Source organism: Oncorhynchus mykiss, chromosome 23 (assembly GCF_013265735.2).
Source record: "Oncorhynchus mykiss isolate Arlee chromosome 23, USDA_OmykA_1.1, whole genome shotgun sequence".
Taxonomy (NCBI): domain Eukaryota; kingdom Metazoa; phylum Chordata; class Actinopteri; order Salmoniformes; family Salmonidae; genus Oncorhynchus; species Oncorhynchus mykiss.
Window position 1 is genome coordinate 31,041,639 of NC_048587.1, and position 18,888 is coordinate 31,060,526.

General features: G+C 43.8%; 1 protein-coding gene across 3 annotated transcripts in view; it reads right to left on the reverse strand.

Annotated features, from left to right (window-relative positions):
• LOC110502571 (spectrin beta chain, non-erythrocytic 1) overlaps nucleotides 1-18,888 on the reverse strand; it is a 124,993-nt gene that overhangs the window by 26,099 nt on the left and 80,006 nt on the right. For all 3 annotated transcript variants that reach the window (XM_036960164.1, XM_036960162.1, XM_036960165.1), the window contains 10 exons: nucleotides 12,015-12,106; nucleotides 5,630-5,826; nucleotides 4,669-4,781; nucleotides 4,287-4,474; nucleotides 3,765-3,882; nucleotides 3,201-3,359; nucleotides 2,564-2,866; nucleotides 2,201-2,354; nucleotides 1,082-1,952; nucleotides 88-225 (listed from right to left, as the gene is read on the reverse strand). In XM_036960164.1, coding sequence (XP_036816059.1) covers nucleotides 88-225; nucleotides 1,082-1,952; nucleotides 2,201-2,354; nucleotides 2,564-2,866; nucleotides 3,201-3,359; nucleotides 3,765-3,882; nucleotides 4,287-4,474; nucleotides 4,669-4,781; nucleotides 5,630-5,826; nucleotides 12,015-12,106 — 2,333 coding nt within the window. The remainder of the gene's footprint in view (nucleotides 1-87; nucleotides 226-1,081; nucleotides 1,953-2,200; nucleotides 2,355-2,563; nucleotides 2,867-3,200; nucleotides 3,360-3,764; nucleotides 3,883-4,286; nucleotides 4,475-4,668; nucleotides 4,782-5,629; nucleotides 5,827-12,014; nucleotides 12,107-18,888) is intronic.

Genomic DNA, 18,888 nt, shown 5'->3' on the forward strand with positions numbered 1-18,888 from the left:
TAACTGAGGTTAAGTGTAGTTGGTGTTGAGGTTGCTGTAGGGTGTTACTATACCTGGTGTTGAGGTTGATGTAGGGTGTTACTATACCTGGTGTTGAGTTTGTCCTGTTGGGCTTTGATCTCCTTTTCACTGGGGTGACCACTGTGGATGAGTTGCCTAGCAATCTGGTTCACCACGGCAACGCGTGAGGCTTGGTTGTTCATCTCTGGCTCCAGACTTTCAAACCTGCGAGGGAAGAGGGGGTAGAAAAGGGGAAGGAAGATGAGGGGGAGGAATAGAGGGAGTGGGAGGATGATGGTGTAGAGAGGGGGAGTTAGAGAGGGAGAGGTAGAGGAGTAGAGGTAGAAACGGTAGAGGTGGTAGAGGGAATGAGTGTACTGTACATAAACATATGGAAACAATGTAATCTTAATGTAAATTCCGTTAACATGCTTTGTTTCCAGCTGAACTATAATGTCATGTTCCAGTTGCCAGTATATCACACAGAAGCTAAGCCAATGAAACAGGAGTCTGGGAATGATTCCATGCGGTGCACTGTGAGTAAACAGTGTGGAGGGGGAGAGATCATTTCAGACCAAAGACACACATTGGAGTAAACAAGCCATTGAACCGCTGTCCAAAACACTTAGCAAACTGAGGACAAGTGCCTGTTTCTTCTCAGTGTGGGAAGACTTTAGAATGATTGGCTTTAAAACATTGTGGGCTCTGTTGTTAAGTGGAAAGTGAATTATAGGAGTCTAGTTCCCACACGTTACACTAGCGGCCCACCCGTGCTTGCATAAAAAGTGTTAGTTTCACACATCCCTTTCACTGTGCTACATTCCAATGGCCAATCAAACCGCCGGGAGAACATTCATTTCATTCTAGCTGTCACAAACATACAAAGTTACTGCAAACATGATGGGAAATATTCTTACAACTCATTTTCTTTGCAAAGTGGTTTCACTGAGGGAGTTATATGTCTACACAGTCTGCCTCAAGAGAATGGGTTTTCCTGAAATGAAAACAGCAAATCTCCAAATATATCAACTGACATAATGCATCTGGACTGAACAAGCATGGTTAGGCTGGTTGTCTTTACCTGTGCTGAACGACTTCCAGATCCTCCAGTTTCTCTGGTATCTCCATACTGTTGAGCCACTGCTCCTTCTCATCGATCCACACCTCACAGGCATCCGCCTCGCTGAACATCTTGTAGAGGGCCAGGGCATCCTGTAGGGCCTGCTTCCTCAGCCGGGTCAGCTCAGCCACCTCCTTATAGCGCTCCTCGATGCCCGACAGGCGCCCCTGCACCTCCTCTGAGCCAGTCTGTTCCCCGGGCAGGGTTTTGGACTGCTCGTGCAGGGCGTCGATGACAGGTCGGTAGCTGGCAATCTCCTCGGCCACATCCTTGTGCTTCTTGACCAGGGCCTGGGTGGAGAACTCGTCGTGGCCCACGTCGGCACTGGACACAATGCGGAGAACATCCAGCATCCAGGCGTCGATGTCGTCGGCATCAGCCTGGAACTGGTGCAGGTTGCAGGCCTCCTCCAGCCGGGCCTTCCTAACGGCAGATAGCCTCTCCAAGGCCGCCCACTGCTCCTGGATGTCTTGGATGCGCTCACGGATCTTGTCGGCTCCGAAGTGGTCGGCGGCCACCAGCGCCTCTCCCTGCTTGATGGTCTGTTGCAGGTGGCCGGCGCGGCCGATCATCTCATCCTCGAAGGCGCGGTGCTGGCTCAGCAGACGCACGGTGCCCGTCAGATCCTTACCACAGTCCTCCGAGGACAGGATCTGCTCTTTCTCACGGATCCAGCCCTCCTCCTCGGCCATCTCCCAGAAGAACTTCCAAAGGCGGCGGGACTCCTCCAGGCGGGCGCAGCGATCGGCGGCCAGCTGGCTCAGCTCTGCGTAACAGAACTCCATGTGGGCCACTCGGTCCCGGATCACCTGGGGGTCACAGGGCTTGTAGCCTAAAGAGGGGACAGGAACACATCACAATTATTAGCGCACTTGTATCATTTAAACTGAGAATACAGGCTTTAACTGACAAAGATCAAGGAATTATTTTGCTGACAGGTGGCAGCATTGGCTTGGATTTTATAACAGGCTTTCAGGATACAATTAATCTCACATCTCTTAGCCTACAGGTATCACCCACAGAGAGAGTATAATCACATACCACCCAAAACCGACTGTAATCCCAGAACATGTTACTCACCCTCTGCATCAATGGCGAACTTCTGAGCGTTGTTGTTGACGGCTTTGACGCGGTCGGCCTGGATGGCAATATCAGCCTCCACCAGAGTGTGCTTCTGCAGCAGGTCCTCCACTCCCAGCAGGTGTTTCCCATAGTCCTGAGACAGCAGCAGCATCTGAAGATACAGGACACATCTACAGGGTCAGGAATGCCACAGGTCACTGGGGTCAATAGTGGCTAATGTAACTAAGAAATAGGCAATAGCTCTTACATCACAAATATGTGACTGTGTAAGCTACTGTATCAAGACAATTCTTATCCCACCATCCAACCAAAGTCCCCAATCTATCCCTCCATCAACATCACCAACATCATCTTCCTCACCTTCATCTCATCCATCCAGTCCATGATGTAAAGCATCTCCTGGAAGACCCTCTGCAGGCCCAGGTTCATCTCCAGCCGGATGCGCCGGGCCTTCAGCAGCTCCAACAGGTACTCCCACAGACGCAGCACGTTGTCCTTCCTCGCTGTCACGCGCTTGATGTCATGGTAGTTCTCTGCCTCCAGCTCCTTGGCCACGGAGAGCACTGCTTGCACACGCTCCTCGTAGGCGCCGATGTCCGTCTCGATGGCCTCGTGCTTCTTGGTGGCGGCCTCCACCGCCTGCAGGTCGAAGCCAAAGTTGTCCTAAGGGAGGGCGGAAGAGGGGGAGAGAAAGAAGGAGTGAGGAGAGTTACAGGTTTGTATCTAACTGCTAAGCAGTGACATAATCTCCATCCAGTAGTTTATGTTTTTAGAACTAGCAGGGATATTAATTGGGTCAAGATCATGAGGATAAATCAGGGGAGGGAAATGACTTCATTGTACATTACTCTGTATGACCACAAGGGAATGCTATGAACCAATAGAGTTAATGTAGACAATACAGTAGGAGTGGCGTCATCGTTAGTGTGTACCAATAGTGTGTGTATCAATGAGCGTGCAGCATTAGTGTTTTCATGAGTGTATGTGTGTGTGTTACCTGTGAGACGAGCCGTTGGTTCTCACTCAGCCAGGTCTCTCTCATGGCGGCTTTGCGGTCAAAGCGGCGGGCCAGCTGCTCCAGTTTCTCCTGACGAATCAGCTCAGTCCTTAGAGCCAGCTCCCTCTCATGCTCTGACTTCTCCAGCCTCTCCCAGGCCTGACACACACACACACACACACACGATCGAGTAACAGTCACACAGGTGCCTGGTACAGAACTCTATGGACCTAATACATCTACTGTATTAAACCTGTTTTAACTTGTCAAACAACTAAACCCACCTAGCAACTGCACCAACTCAATCCACCGAGCAACTAAATCCACCTAGCAACTAAATCCACCTAGCACAAAGCAAAGTAAAGCTTCCTGTCATCAACTATACCAAACTTACAGAAACCATGTCTATCTTTTAAATCTATTTTAACCCACTGTCGATCAGCTTACCGCCCTTAAACTGTCTGTCAATCACCTTAATCCATTCTAATTGAGGAACCGCATATTGGGTTTCTGAGTGTATGTTTCGAGATAAGAGCCTGTTCTTTAAAGAGCAATAGGTCTCACCTTGTTGATGTCTGAGATGAGTTTTCCGTCCCGCGGGATGTAGACCTTCTGATTGTTGGCCCTCATCTTGCTCTGGATGGTGAAGAGGAGAACCTCCAGGTTGCCTTTCTCAGTGAACCTGACAGAAACAGAAACAATTTTAATTTTGAGCGTAAACCTTACCGAGGAGAGACTGAGTGGAATTTGGCTAATCTCCCTAATGGCTGGTGGCCTTTTGACTTTTGCGTTGAGCCATCCAGCTCCATCTGTCAACATAAAGACCAGCATTATTTTTTCTGCCCATAGTCCAAGGACCGTAGTCCACAGAGGGAGAGGTATTTTGTCGGCAGTAGGGGTGACATTGTTGCCTCTGTGGAAATGGTGTCAGAGTCCATTTCAACAGGCTGAAACATCTGTCTAAGCGAGCTTTACTTTTAGCCACTTTTTAATTCCGCCATGTAAGTGTGTGTGTGTATGTGTATGTGTATGTGTATGTGTATGTGTATGTGTGTGTGTGTGTGTGTGTGTGTGTGTGTGACTCACTTGGGTGGCTTTTCGACGGTACGGTAGGTGTTGAAGGCCTGGAGCTGTTGCTGCACCCCCACTAGGGAGTTGGCAAACCTGCGGTTGTTGAGGATGATGATGGTCTGTTCAATCCATTCCAGGAGGTCAGAGGCCAGACTCTCATATTTCTGAATCATGTTATCGGTCTCAATGGCATTGTCCAGCACCTGGGAGATGAATGTGGTGAATCAGTATAACAGTACATACATTATATACTGATTACAGCTACATCGGTGAGAAAGTTCAAATATAAGGCCTTGTCATAAAGTAAAGGGAATGATTGTGCTTGGAGAAGTACAGGACAAGATACTTTGTTCTCTTGTGATCCAGGTTGTGGAAGATGCGAACTCTGACCCCTCACCTTCCCAATCCGTTTGCCCTCCACCTTCAGGGCCTTCATCTTGGAGAAGTAGTGGTAGTAGGTCACAACATAGGTGATGATGGACTTCTCATCAGGGTGGTCCACGCTGATATCTGTAGAGGTAACGAACACGCACAATAAGACTCAGACATAAATGGCTTTGACAGCCCCATGTTTCCCTAATCTACAGACATCAACAGAGGGCTTGGCTTCCGCTCTGCTCTGCTGAGAAAAATTTAATTTATTTGAGGGAAAATTGATTTAGTAGCTATGTTTAGACGGAGGCGGTCGGGGTAGAGGGGCTGCTATGCTCGGAAGCGTTCTCATGCCTGCGTCTCTTTGTTCCCCATACTGCAGACCTCTGAGAAAGCATGCTGAGATCTCAGAACCACCACTTACTAAATATTTAACACAGCCATTACTCTGCCACGCTTAAAAAGAAAGAGCTCCAGCGGTGAACATTGCCTTTCTGTTTGTACCCGTCACCCTCCAATAATGGGTCTGTCAGCCACCCGATAAAGACGCGACCCAGAAGTAGTGGCCTGTCAAACTACACATGATGTGGTTTCTGTAAGTGTTGTACAGTAGTAACAGTTGTCAGGTTTCCATGTATTCATACCGGGATAATATGCATTCTTTAAGGGCATAACTGGGTGTCAGGTGAAAATGTCTGGGTATAAATGTACTATCATAATGGCATAAAGCACTGGCAGATGCACGAGAGGCAGGACTAGAGTACAGTATGCTTCAGCAGTGTAAGCACCTCCTCCAGCCTCCTACTGTGCTGTACACTGTATGTGTTGTTTTCACCAGACTATGGAATTCCAGGACTATGTAAAACAGTACAGAGTCATGCGCCGATGAGTATATTCAGAGTATGTAATGCATAATGAAGTATGTACGTGTTCACATTTCCATGTGTGTGTGCTTGTGTGTTTGCATGTGTGTACTCTGTACTAACCCTCTACGTCCAGTAGCTTGTGGAGGCCCAGGTGTTGCTCTGCCAGGTTGAAGGCATTCTGCAGGTTGTGGTGGGCATTTGACTTTTTCAGCTTGTCAAAGTCTATCAGGTCAGGTCTGTGTTTGTGGAGGATGGCGTTGAAAGCCATGCCATCCCTCCAGCTGGTGCTGAAGTTGTGAATGTTTACGTTGGGATATCTGGAAAACAGACAGAACACATAGGTTAGGGAAATAGAGCTCGTAAGCTTGAAGTCCTAAGAAACCTAAATGAGTTACCTCTGGTTGGTTCAGCCATTCCTATGGGGGGAAAGAATAGAGTTTTGGGATAAACGCCGAAAAATAAGGTCTGAGGTTAACACAGATTTAGGAGATCTTATACGTTTTGTTCTAGGAGATAATATCAGCCAGTTAACATGACCTTATGAATTATGAGGACTTAGAAGAAAACATATACACTGAACAAAAACATAAATGCAACATGTAAAGTGTCGGTCCCGTGCTTTATGAGCTGAAATAAAAGATCCCAGAAATTGTCCATACGCACAAAAATATTATTTGTCTAAAATGTTTAGCACAAATTTGTTTACATCCCTGTTAGTGAGCATTTCTCTTTTGCCAAGATAATCCATCCACCTGACAAGTGTGATATATCATGAAGTTAATTAAACAGCATGATCATTACACAGGTGCACCTTGGGGTAGAGACAATAAAAGGCCACTCTAAAATGTGCAGTTTGTCACAACACCACAGATGTCTCAAGTTGAGGGAGCATGCAATTGGCATGCTTACTGCAGGAATGTCCACCAAAGCTGTTGCCAAAGAATTGAATGTTTATTTCTCTACAATAAGTCACCTCCAAAGTAATTTTAAAGAATTTGGCAGTATGTTCTACTGGCTTCACAACCACGTGTAACCACGCCAGCCCAGGACCTCCACATCCAGCTTCTTCACATGTGGGATCATCTGATGGGGTGCTGAGGAGTATTTCTGTCTGTAATAAAGATGATTTCAGAGTCGTTCCATGTCATTTGAGCAAGCCATGACACCCACCATCTCAGATTGTTCTGAAATGGTTTCTATAGTTAGACTGACATTCCTGAAACATTATTTTGTTCTCTGAGAAATTAAGCTAATTTATTGCACCCAAATAGGCCATTTTAATTTATAGGATTCAGATAATATTCAATAGTTATCCCAGTCTATAAGACATGAGGAATCCCCCAAAATTGTCAAAAGCTACCTACGGACCCACACACACCCCATGCCAATCCCACCCCAGCAACCAATATACTGTATCGGTTCTCTATGTTTGACAAGTAGTATGAAGCTTCAGCTTGGAGTATTGCTTCTCCATACTATATAATGTATTACCTGTGAATCTGGTGATGTTTTTTCCCCCTGTTCAGAGAAATTAGTTATTGAAGTCACTTGCATTATTTACCTTAAAATAGTGAGAAAGTACCAGGGTTTGACCACTAGATGCTGCTGTTCTGGATATACCGCCACAATCTTTTATACATTTTCCTGCTTTCTTGTGTGGCACAACATTTCCTTTGCAATTTTTGGTAGAAAACCAATAGATTCGACTCATGATGAAAATACATTGTGTGGTCATCCTAACAATTCAGTCATTGTCTAGTCCTCTATGAAAGCAAATCAGTTTGTCAGGAAATGGCCCCGTTGCGTGTGGTTTATTCCCTTCAAAAAAGTTATATTAGTTACTATTGGACCATTCATGGTGAACAAGCAAACTACAAGGCTACATCAAGTTCTAATGGTTCCAATATTATGTTCTCTAATGGTCTTCAATGGTAAAAACCAGAGGTGTTGACTTGAGTCACGTGACAGATTTTGTGACTTGAGACATGACTTGGCTAAAAGAAAAAACACTTGCCACTTGACTTTGTCTTCAGCATCCATAACTCATGAATTATCTTGGACTTGAACTGCATAACCCGAGACTTGATTTGTCATCTTGTGCACTATGTAAGCATTTCTGTCCTTTATATACGAGTGCTGTAGGTTCTGTGCGTTCTGTTCTGTGTCGTGACCAATCAGATTCACGGAAATCACAGGTCTAGGAAAGCTTGCGCTGCTCCACTGACCTCCGGTATTTATTTAGCAAAGGTGATAACACATCATTCCCGACATACACAAGCAAGAACTCTTCACAGAAATGTTGCAGCTGCGAAGAAAACAAGTCGATTTCTCAGTCTGATCAACTAGGCTACTGAGAACTACTGCAGCTGCATAGGCTACAGCCAATGCGCCCTGTAACATCTTGCCCTCTGGCCAGGGTAAACAAAATGGTAATGTTATGTAGCCAATTTATAGGCCATTTATTTGTGTTAGGAGAAAATGTGATCAAATTTGGTTTTGGCTATATTCAATCTAGGGCTGGCTGGCTAGGCTGACCTTTATAATCCAAAAGTATTAACTGAAAGTAATCAAACACAATACTGATTATATAAACACACTGAGTTACTTTTGAATTGCAGTTGCATAGGCCTATATGATGCAAACCTGCATAAAGAAAGCTCAGCCCTGTGAGTTCTATTGTCCAATTGCAGTGGTTGTGTCTGTGAAAAGGAAAAGTGTCGTTTTAAAATATAATTCCTATTAACATGTACAAGGCTGCTGCAGTTTGACAGGGTTTTCATCCTCCCTAGGTCCAGGAGTTTTTCCAGAATTTCTTTAAAACCACGTGACCTGTTTAGAACATATCTGTATACCTAGGCAACAGGTAGCCTAGTAGTTAAGAGCGTTGGGCCATTAACTGAAAGGTCAATGGTTGAATCCCCGAACTGACTAGGTGAAAATATCTGCAGATGTGCCCTTGAGCAAGGCACTTAACCTGAATTGCTCTGGATAAGAGCATCTGCTAAATGACTCAAATGTCAATCTGGTCCCACTCCCATCATTGCCCTTATAAATACCTTTTTACAACTACAAATTAATCACTGTCAGAACATATAGGGTCCTGATTTATACTTGGTTAGGTTTTCAGATTAGGAAAGGCTCCGGACACCAGGGAAAACACATTTTCCCCACCACTTTGGGACCTGTGGTGCCACCTCTGCATCAGGGCATCATCGGTCCTAAAAATCGTTACATTCCTTTTTCAAAGACTATGTGGGGGGGTCCAAAATCACTGCTGCATTGACATTGCTACAGAATTGTCATAAAACACTTGTGGAACATGGGACTTTACTTGATAGTTGCCCATTAATACTTGTGACTTGAGACTCGAGCCTCGAAACTCAAAAGACCTGAGACTTGTTTAGTTTTTTTTTATATATATACTTTGTCCCATATGTGGTAAATAACACACACTGCATAGTATTTTACAATTGATATTGAGTTGTGTTGGGTTTAATAGTAAACGTCACTAACCACAATACATATAGAGCAGTTTCCTGAAACGTTTATTTAAACAAATAAGACTGCCATGCAATTATTTTATCAGAGTTGTCACAAAATTTTAATCCCTAGAGATGGTCCCTAGAGATAGCCCTTTTAGAAAGCGGCCTATTTTAGAAAGCACACTATTTATTTTCATAAACAGCCAAATCTAATGAGCCAAATCAATCTATTTAATAAACACAAGAGACCAGCAGAATTGATAAAACAGTGTGAGAGTAGCAGAATGGATAAAACAGTGTGAGAGTAGCAGAATGGATAAAACAGTGTGAGAGTAGCAGAATGGATAAAACAGTGTGAGAGTAGCAGAATGGATAAAACAGTGTGAGAGTGGCAGAATGGATAAAACAGTGTGAGAGTAGCAGTTTGGATAAAACAGTGTGAGAGTAGCAGTTTGGATAAAACAGTGTGAGAGTAGCAGAATGGATAAAACAGTGTGAGAGTGGCAGAATGGATAAAACAGTGTGAGAGTAGCAGAATGGATAAAACAGTGTGAGAGTGGCAGAATGGATAAAACAGTGTGAGAGTAGCAGAATGGATAAAACAGTGTGAGAGTGGCAGAATGGATAAAACAGTGTGAGAGTAGCAGAATGGATAAAACAGTGTGAGAGTGGCAGAATGGATAAAACAGTGTGAGAGTAGCAGAATGGATAAAACAGTGTGAGAGTAGCAGAATGGATAAAACAGTGTGAGAGTAGCAGAATGGATAAAACAGTGTGAGAGTAGCAGGAACAGCAGCATCTAGTGGTCAGAACCTGGTACTTTCACACTATGTTATGGTAAATAATGCAAGCGACAACAATTGCATATTTTTCTGAACAGGGGGGGAACAGTCACAAGATTCACAGGCAATACATTTCATAGTATGGGGAGAAGCAATACTCCAAGCCACAGCTTCATACTACTTGTCAAACACTGATAATGTATATTGGTTGTTGGGGTGGGATTGGCATGGGGTGTGGGAGGTCCGTGGTTGGCTTTTGACCATTATTGGGGGGATTCCTCATGTCTTACTCATTGGTAGGAACAAGTTTGGTCCAAATCGGAGGTTGGTTACTATTTATATATATTTATTGAATATCTGAATCCTATGAATTAAAATGGCCAATTTGGGTGCAATCAATTAGCTTAATTTCTCAGAGATCAAATTATATTTCAACAAAAGAGTGTTTCACAGGCCTCCCGGGTGGCGCAGTGGTTAAGGGCGCTGTACTGCAGCGCCAGCTGTGCCATCAGAGTCCCTGTCTGGGTTCGCGCCCAGACCGGGAGGTCCGTGGGGCGATGCACAATTGGCCTAGCGTCGTCCGGGTTAGGGAGGGCTTGGTCGGTAGGGATGTCCTTGTCTCATCGCGCACCAGCGACTCCTGTGGCAGGCCGGGCGCAGTGCGCGCTAGCCAAGGTTGCCAGGTGCATGGTGTAGCCTCCGACACAGCAGTGCGGCTGGTTGGGTTGTGTATCGGAGGACGCATGACATTCAACCTTCGTCTCTCCTGAGCCCGTACGGGAGTTGTAGCGATGAGACAAGATAGTAGCTACTACAACAATTGGATACCACGAAATTGGGGAGAAAAAGGGGTAAAAAAAAGTGTTTCACAAATGCTAAATTGTATCTGTTACTAACTACAGAAACATTTTCAAAACAATCTCAGATAGTGGGTGTTGAAATCCTCTTTCTTGTGTTTTTTTTAGGCTCCTCTACAGATTCTCTTTAGTTTCAATTAATGAAACAGCATTGATCGTGAAATTTCTTAGATGCTTTTCTTTCAAGGCCATGTGATGCCTGAGACTGCTGTGACTCACCCATAAATACTGGGATAGGCCAAACTGTTCTATATACACACACGACATGAGCAAAAGTATGTGGACATCTCATTCCACAATCATGGGCATAAATATGAAGTTGGTCTCCCTTTGATGTTATAACAGCCTCCAGTCTTCTGGGAAGGGTTTCCACTAGATGTTGGAACATTGCTACGGGGACGTGCTTCCATTCAGCCCCGAGCATTAGTGAGGTCGGGGACTAATGTTGGGCGATTAGGCCTGGCTCACAGTTGGCGTTCCAATTCATCCCAAAGGTGTTTGATGGGGTTGAGGTCAGGGCTCTGTGGAGGCCAGTCAAGTTCTTCCACACCGATCTCAACAAAACATTTCTGTATGGACCTCGCTTTGTGCAAGGGGGTATGTCATGCTGAAACAGGAAAGGGCCTTCCCCAAACTGATGCCACAAAGTTGGAACCCTTGATGATGTTGATATTTTCTATCACAAACTGAGGACCATAATCTGTTGACCAGACGGATGTTCCAGAAAAACGGATTATTGAGTTTGCTCAAATTCTGATATGACAGATCTGGCTAACTCAGAATTTACAGTTCCAGAAAGAGAGCTTGACGTTGAGACACCATGGCAATGATCAGACACCAGACACCTGATCAGACACCATGGCAATGAATGCTCTGAAGCAAACTTGTTACCTCCTAGGTTAACTTGATTTTAGCCTGTCCTGGTGGATAAAGACAGGGATTCTCCGCTAATCAGATTCTTGTCCAACACCATGACTGGTCCCTTTACGGAAAATCTAAAATTGTTTGCTGTGCATTACAAATGGAACGAATTACTGGACCTCGAATAGATCCTTTAGATCATTCTGAAGATATTATTTGGGAACGTTATATTTTTATTTATTTTTTTACAATCAATCATGTATCTGGTCAACTTAACCTGTAGCAATGTAACCCAACACAGTTTCCCTTTGACCGCTATACAAATGCTGTGTATTGCTTTGTGATCTTTTGCAACTGGAAGAAATCCCAGACTCACTATTCTGGTTAAGAGACGCCGGATATGTTCAGGGAATCCTGAATTTGTTAAACCATCTTTCTGGAAACCCCCCCAGGAAGTTTCTGCAAACTTTGTGCTATAGTAGAATACAGTAGGCCTCAGGCTGGTGGTGGTGTAGACACTAACCCTGCGGTCTTCATCTGGCACCAGAGCAGCAGAGCATCTTTAGCCGACTTCTTCTCCTTGTTATCCTCCGTCTCCACTCTGATGTCCTGGATCTGTGAAGCACATATCAAAGAAAACGGTCACAACGCCAGCCATCAGCAGGACCCAAAGACTGATACAACCACTATTCACACACACGATAGCACACTCACATGCACAGAACAAATACGAGCACAAACACACACGATAGCACACTCACGTGCACAGAACAAATACAAGCACACACACACAAACAGGAATGCACCCACCTGCATTGAGTGACACAGACATAAACACCACTTAGCACTTTCTTGATATACAAATGTAACCCTCTGGTTACTTTTAAATTTTTTAACCGGGACTAACAGGTATTATTTACTGTGTGCTGACATTGTTGCATGTTGGTCATATTTGGGAGACTGAGCGGTTGCTAGGCAACAGTGTGAAAAGTGCGAGAGAGAAGACTCATGAAAACTACAAGCTATCAACATTTGCTAAATAGTTGTTTCAAACAGTTTATAGTTGTGTAACTCGCTCATCAGTGCAAATGAATTTAGTATACAGTTGAAGTCAGAAGTTTACATACACCTTAGCCAAATACATTTAAACTCAGTTTTTCACAATTTCTGACATTTAATCCTAGTAAAAATTCCCTGTCTTAGGTCAGTTAGGATCACCACTTTATTTTAAGAATGTGAAATGTCAGAATAATAGTAGAGAGAATGATTTATTTCAGCTTTTATTTCTTTCATCACATTCCAAGTGGGTCAGAAGTTTACATACACTCAATTAGTATTTGGTAGCATTGCCTTTAAAATTGTTTAACTTGGGTCAAACGTTTTGGTTAGCCTTCCACAAGCTTCCCACAATAAGTTGGGTGAATTTTGGCCCATTCCTGCTGACAGAGCTGGTGTAACTGAGTCAGGTTTGTAGGCCTCCTTGCTCGCACACGCTTTTTCAGTTCTGCCCACAAATGTTCTATAGGATTGAGGTCAGGTCTTTGTGCAGGCCACTCCAATACCTTGACTTTTTGTCCTTACGCCATTTGCCACAACTTTGGGAGTATGCTTGGGGTCATTGTCCATTTGGAAGACCCATTTGCGACCAAGCTTTAACGTCCTGACTGATGTCTTGAGATGTTGCTTCAATATATCCACATAATTTTCCTTCCTCATGGAGCCATCTATTTTGTGAAGTGCACCAGTCCCTCCTACAGCAAAGCACATCCACAACATGATGGTTGCCACCCCTGTGCTTCACGGTTGGGATGGTGTTCTTCTGCTTGCAAACATCCCCCTTTTTCCTCCAAACATAAGGATGGTCATTATGGCCAAACAGTTCTATTTTTGTTTCATCAGACCAGAGGACATTTCTCCTAAAAGTACAATCTTTGTCCCCATGTGCAGTTGCAAATTGTTCTCTGGCATTTTTAAAGCGGTTTTGGAGAAGTGGCTTCTTCCTTGCTGAGCGGCCTTTCAGGTTGTCGACATAGGACTCGTTTTACTGTGGATGTAGATACTTTTGTACCGGTTTCCTCCAGCATCTTCACATCTTTGCTGTTGTTCTGGAATTGATTTGCACTTTTCGCACCAAAGTACCTTCATCTCTAGGAGACAGAAGGTGTCTCCTTCCTGAGCGGTATGACGGCTGTGTGGTCCCATGATGTTTATACTTGCGTTGTTTGTACAGATGAAAGTGGTACCTTCAGCCGTTTGGAAATTGCTCCCTATGATGAACCAAAGTTGTGGAGGTCTACAATTTTTTTTCTGAGGTCTTGGCTGATTTCTATTGATTTTCCCATGATGTCAAGCAAAGAGGCACCGAGTTTGAAGGTAGGCCTTGAAATACATCCACAGGCACACCTCCAATTGACTCAAATTATATAAAGTAGCCCATCAGAAGCTTCTAAAGCCATGACGTAATTTTCTGGAATTTTCCAAGCTGTTTAAAGTTACAGTCAACTTAGTATATGTGAATTATAAGTGAAATAACCTGTCTGTAAACAATTGTTGGAAACATTACTTGTGTCACGCACAAATTAGATGTCCTAACCGACTTGCCAAAACTATAGTTTGTTCGCAAGACATTTGTGGAGTGGTTGAAAAACGGGTTTTAATGACTCTAACCTAAGTGTATGTAAACGTCTGACTTCAACAGTATATGATGAATATTTAGGTTGAGCATCCCCGATCACAGTGAGGATAGCGAGGGATTTATTGCTTGTACTTGTGGAAAGCCTCTCGCTAAATAGTAGAAAGCAGATTATTCAGTCGACGTTCCTATCGGACCTAGACTACATCATCTATATGAACAGCTGCCACTTCATTAAAGCCATCAGATGCAGTTTAACATAGCGCACTGCGCTTTATTACAGGTGACCATTTTTGTACTCGTCACTGCATTCTCTACCAGAAAGTTGTTTGACTCTCTTTGATGTCACACAGGTTGATACATAGCTATGTTTCCATTTAAAAAGCTATTTTACAAAAAAGTCCCACCATTATTACTAAACTTTAGACATATGAGTTCCCACGCCCGGTCTCAGGGATGGCTAACTCTGTAAATTCCTTTGATCTCTACGGAGTTAGGTAAATCAGCTTTTAGTTTTCTTGCACCTTATTTGTGGAACAATATCCATAACATGATGCAGCAACCACCATGTTTGAAAATATGTAGAGTAATAACTACGTTATGTGTTGTGCTGGATTTGCCCCAAACATAATGCTTTGTATTCAGAACATAAAGTGAATTTATTTTGCAGTTTTACTTTAGTGCCTTATTGCAAACAGGATGCATGTTTTGGAATATTTTATTTTGTACAGGCTTCCTTCTTTTCACCATGTCATTTAGGTTAGTACTGTGGAGTAATTACAATGCTGTTGATCCATCTTCAGCTTTCTCCTACCACAGCCATTAAACTATAAACTGTTTTTAAAGTCACCATTGTCACCAGCCTTCCTCTTCGGCAACTAAGTTAGTAAGGACGTCTGTATCTTTGTAGTAAGGGGGTGTATTGATACACCATCCAAAGTCTAAATGAATAACTTCACCATGCTCAAATGGATATTCAATGTCTGCTTTTGTTTTACCCATCTACCAATAGGTGCCCTTCTTTGTGAGGCATTGGAAAACCTCCCTGGACTTTGTGGTTAAATCTGTTTTTGAAATTCACTGCTCGACTGAGGGACCTTACACATAATTGTATGTCTGTGGTACAGAGATGAGGTAGTCCTTCAAAAATCCTGTTAAACACTATTATTGCACAACTTGTTTAGGCGTGCCATAACAAAGAGGTTGAATACTTATTGACTCAAGACATTTAAGATTTTTATTTTGTATTAATTTGTAAAGAAATCTAAAAACATAATTCCACTTTGACATTATGGGGTATTGTGTGTTGGCCAGTGTCACAAAATCTAAATGTAATCCATTTTAAATTCAGGCTGTAGCACAACAATATGTGGAAAAAGTCAAGGGATGTGGATACTTTCTGAAGGCACTGTATTATATTTCCTACTGGGTAAACTATATATCCTTCAGGGTTTATTACCTACTAGGTGGAAGCACTGGACCATTTTATTTATGGTTAGGCCCACCCAGTCCACACACTCATTTTCACATGCTGCCTGCTTACAGACCACATCATTTATTATTGCAACACACCTACAGTGGGGCAAAAAAGCATTTAGTTAGCCACCAATTGTGCAAGTTCTCCCACTTAAAAAGAGGAGAGAGGCCTGTAATTTTCATCATAGGTACACTTCAACTATGACAGACAAAATGAGAAAAAAAATACAGAAAATCACATTGTAGGATTTTTTATTTATTTGCAAATGATGGTGGAAAATAAGTATTTGGTCATCTACAAACAAGCAAGATTTCTGGCTCTCACAGACCTGTAACTTCTTCTTTAAGAGGCTCCTCTGTCCTCCACTCGTTACCTGTATTAATGGCACCTGTTTGAACTTGTCATCAGTATAAAAGACACCTGTCCACAACCTCAAACAGTCACACTCCAAACTCCAAAAATCCCAGAACCACACGGGGGGACCTAGTGAATGACCTGCAGAGAGCTGGGACCAAAGTAACAAAGCCTACCATCAGTAACACACTACGCCGCCAGGGACTCAAATCCTGCAGTGCCAGACGTGTCCCCCTGCTTAAGCCAGTACATGTCCAGGCCCGTCTGAAGTTTGCTAGAGAGCATTTGGATGACACAGAAGAAGATTGGGAGAATTTCATATGGTCAGATGAAACCAAAATATAACTTTTTGGTAAAAACTCAACTTGTTGTGTTTGGAGGACAAAGAATGCTGAGTTGCATCCAAAGAACACCATACCTACTGTGAAGCATGGGGGTGGAAACATCATGCTTTGGGGCTGTTTTTCTGCAAAGGGACCAGGACGACTGATCCGTGTAAAGGAAAGAATGAATGGGGCCATGTATCGTGAGATTTTGAGTGAAAACCTCCTTCCATCAGCAAGGGCATTGAAGATGAAACATGGCTGGGTCTTTCAGCATGACAATGATCACAAACACACCGCCCATGCAACGAAGGAGTGGCTTCGTAAGAAGCATTTCAAGGTCCTGGAGTGGCCTAGCCAGTCTCCAGATCTCAACCCCATAGAAAATCTTTGGAGGGAGTTGAAAGTCCGTGTTGCCCAGCAACAGCCCCAAAACATCACTGCTCTAGAGGAGATCTGCATGGAGGAATGGGCCAAAATACCAGCAACAGTGTGTGAAAACCTTTTGAAAACATTTGATCTCTGTCATTGCCAACAAAGGGTATATAACAAAGTATTGAGATAAACTTTTGCTATTGACCAAATACTTATTTTCCACCATAATTTGCAAATAAATTCATAAAAAATCCTACAATGTCATTTTCTGGATTTTCTTTTCTCATTTTGTCTGACATAGTTGAAGTGTACCTATGATGAAAATTACAGGCCTCTCTCATCTTTTTAAGTGGGAGAACTTGCACAATTGGTGGCTGACTGCAGATACTACTGTAGGTCCAAACTGACATGAACTCCAGTAACTCAGAAGAGAGGGCTACAAATGGAGGCACTGCTGAGATGGTTAACAGGAGATCCTGAGATAATGGATGAGCAACGATTAAACAACAGGACTGTACATGAAGGCAGTGCAGTGAACATTGAATATAAAACATTGAAAAGACTATGGAGATTAATATGGAAAAGCTGAAACAATGATCCTATCAGGGAATTAATGGTTATGGGAGTGGAGAAGGAGCATCAGATATTGAAGGGGCTTTGGATGCCTTCGAGTTGTTTGGGTTGCTTAAACTGAAACTGTATGCAACATCCTCAAACCAAGTGGGCCAGTGTTTTAGTTAAGACGTTTGTGGACCTCACTGCATAGTGTGTGCCAACTCTGGTTGAAGATGAAGAAAAGGGCATCGACTGGCAGTTGATCTGTCTAGGAAATGTAGCTCCTCCCTCTCCTGAGCAAGTACACACCACCAAGTTCCCCCCATGTCAGCACCCCGTAGTAAAAACAAACTACAGGCCTTCATGGTGAGAAAGTGGATCTCAGATAGCAAGCTGAAGAACCTTGTCAAACCCCAAGCCACAGCCTCAAGACCTGAATACATCATTGAAGTCATGGGGAAGGTTCTGAAGGAAGCTATGACATCTCACTACGAGGCCAGTCCGTACAGAGGACTGCAGACTTTCAATGGCACGGTGTAAATGCCCTTTGGGGAAGAGGACATGGATGGAACAAGTAAACCAGATGTTGCCTGAGTGGCAATACTCCAACCAGGAGAAGAGAAAGAGACTCATCAAGAGTTTCAAGGCCCCTGCTCTGAGTGTGGCTACAGCGCTAAGAGCTAACCACAAAGATGCATTGGTAGAGGACTAATTGAACATACTGGAGCTCACATACCGCACAGCAAAGTCAGGGGAGCACCTCTACAACAAGTTTGAGGGCCTGCGACAGAAACCTAGAGAGAAGATCTCTGATTTCCTCCTTTGACTAGAGAAGTCGTCACAGAAGGTCAGAGTGAAAAGAGGCATTGATGAGTCCAGGGTCGACGTCGCACAAGTTAACCAGATCATTAAGGGAGTGATGTACAACACTGATATCCTGGTGCATCTTCGACAGAGAGAGAAGAGAGAGGCCTCCTACATTTCCAGTTCGACTGCAAAAGCTGAGGGAAGAAGAGAAGCACTCTCATAGAATCCCAGTATCCCAAGTCCAACCTCAGAAAGAGACAACATTAACTTCTGGGACCGAAATCAAAGCTCTCTGCAGACAGGTGGAAGAACTGAAGTCTGTCATAGCAGTAATGAAGGTGACCCTGGCTGAAGGCAACATCGAGGTTGCCAGCTTCTGTCCTAATAACCAGCAGTGTGGTTACTGTTCCTGCTGAAGATGGCAGCAGCATCTCCCCTCTAAGAGTGAAGAATGAAAACACTGAGGCAGTCACACTACAACCCAATCTCAAGTTGGCCGAACTGCATCCAGTAGCTCACATAACCCACACAGAAGTCACCAGTAAAGAAGAAACCCTCAACCCTGACCTCCTTGACTTCGGCAACTCTCCCGTTCCCCCACAATGGAAAGAACGGTTGCAAAGGAGACTGAAGGAATGGGCCAAAGTGTTTTCTTTAAACGAATAGGAGGTGGGTTGTGCAAGTGGAGTGGAACACATGCTCAGACTCACCAATGAATGACCATTGAGCGAGAGGTTCAGAAGTATGGCGCCCACGGATGTAGATGATGTTTGGAAACACTTGAGAGCTGACGGACTATCTGTCTGTCTGTCAGGGATCAAGTAGTTCTCCATCCTCGATCATTGCAGTGGCTATTACCAGATCCCCATGCACA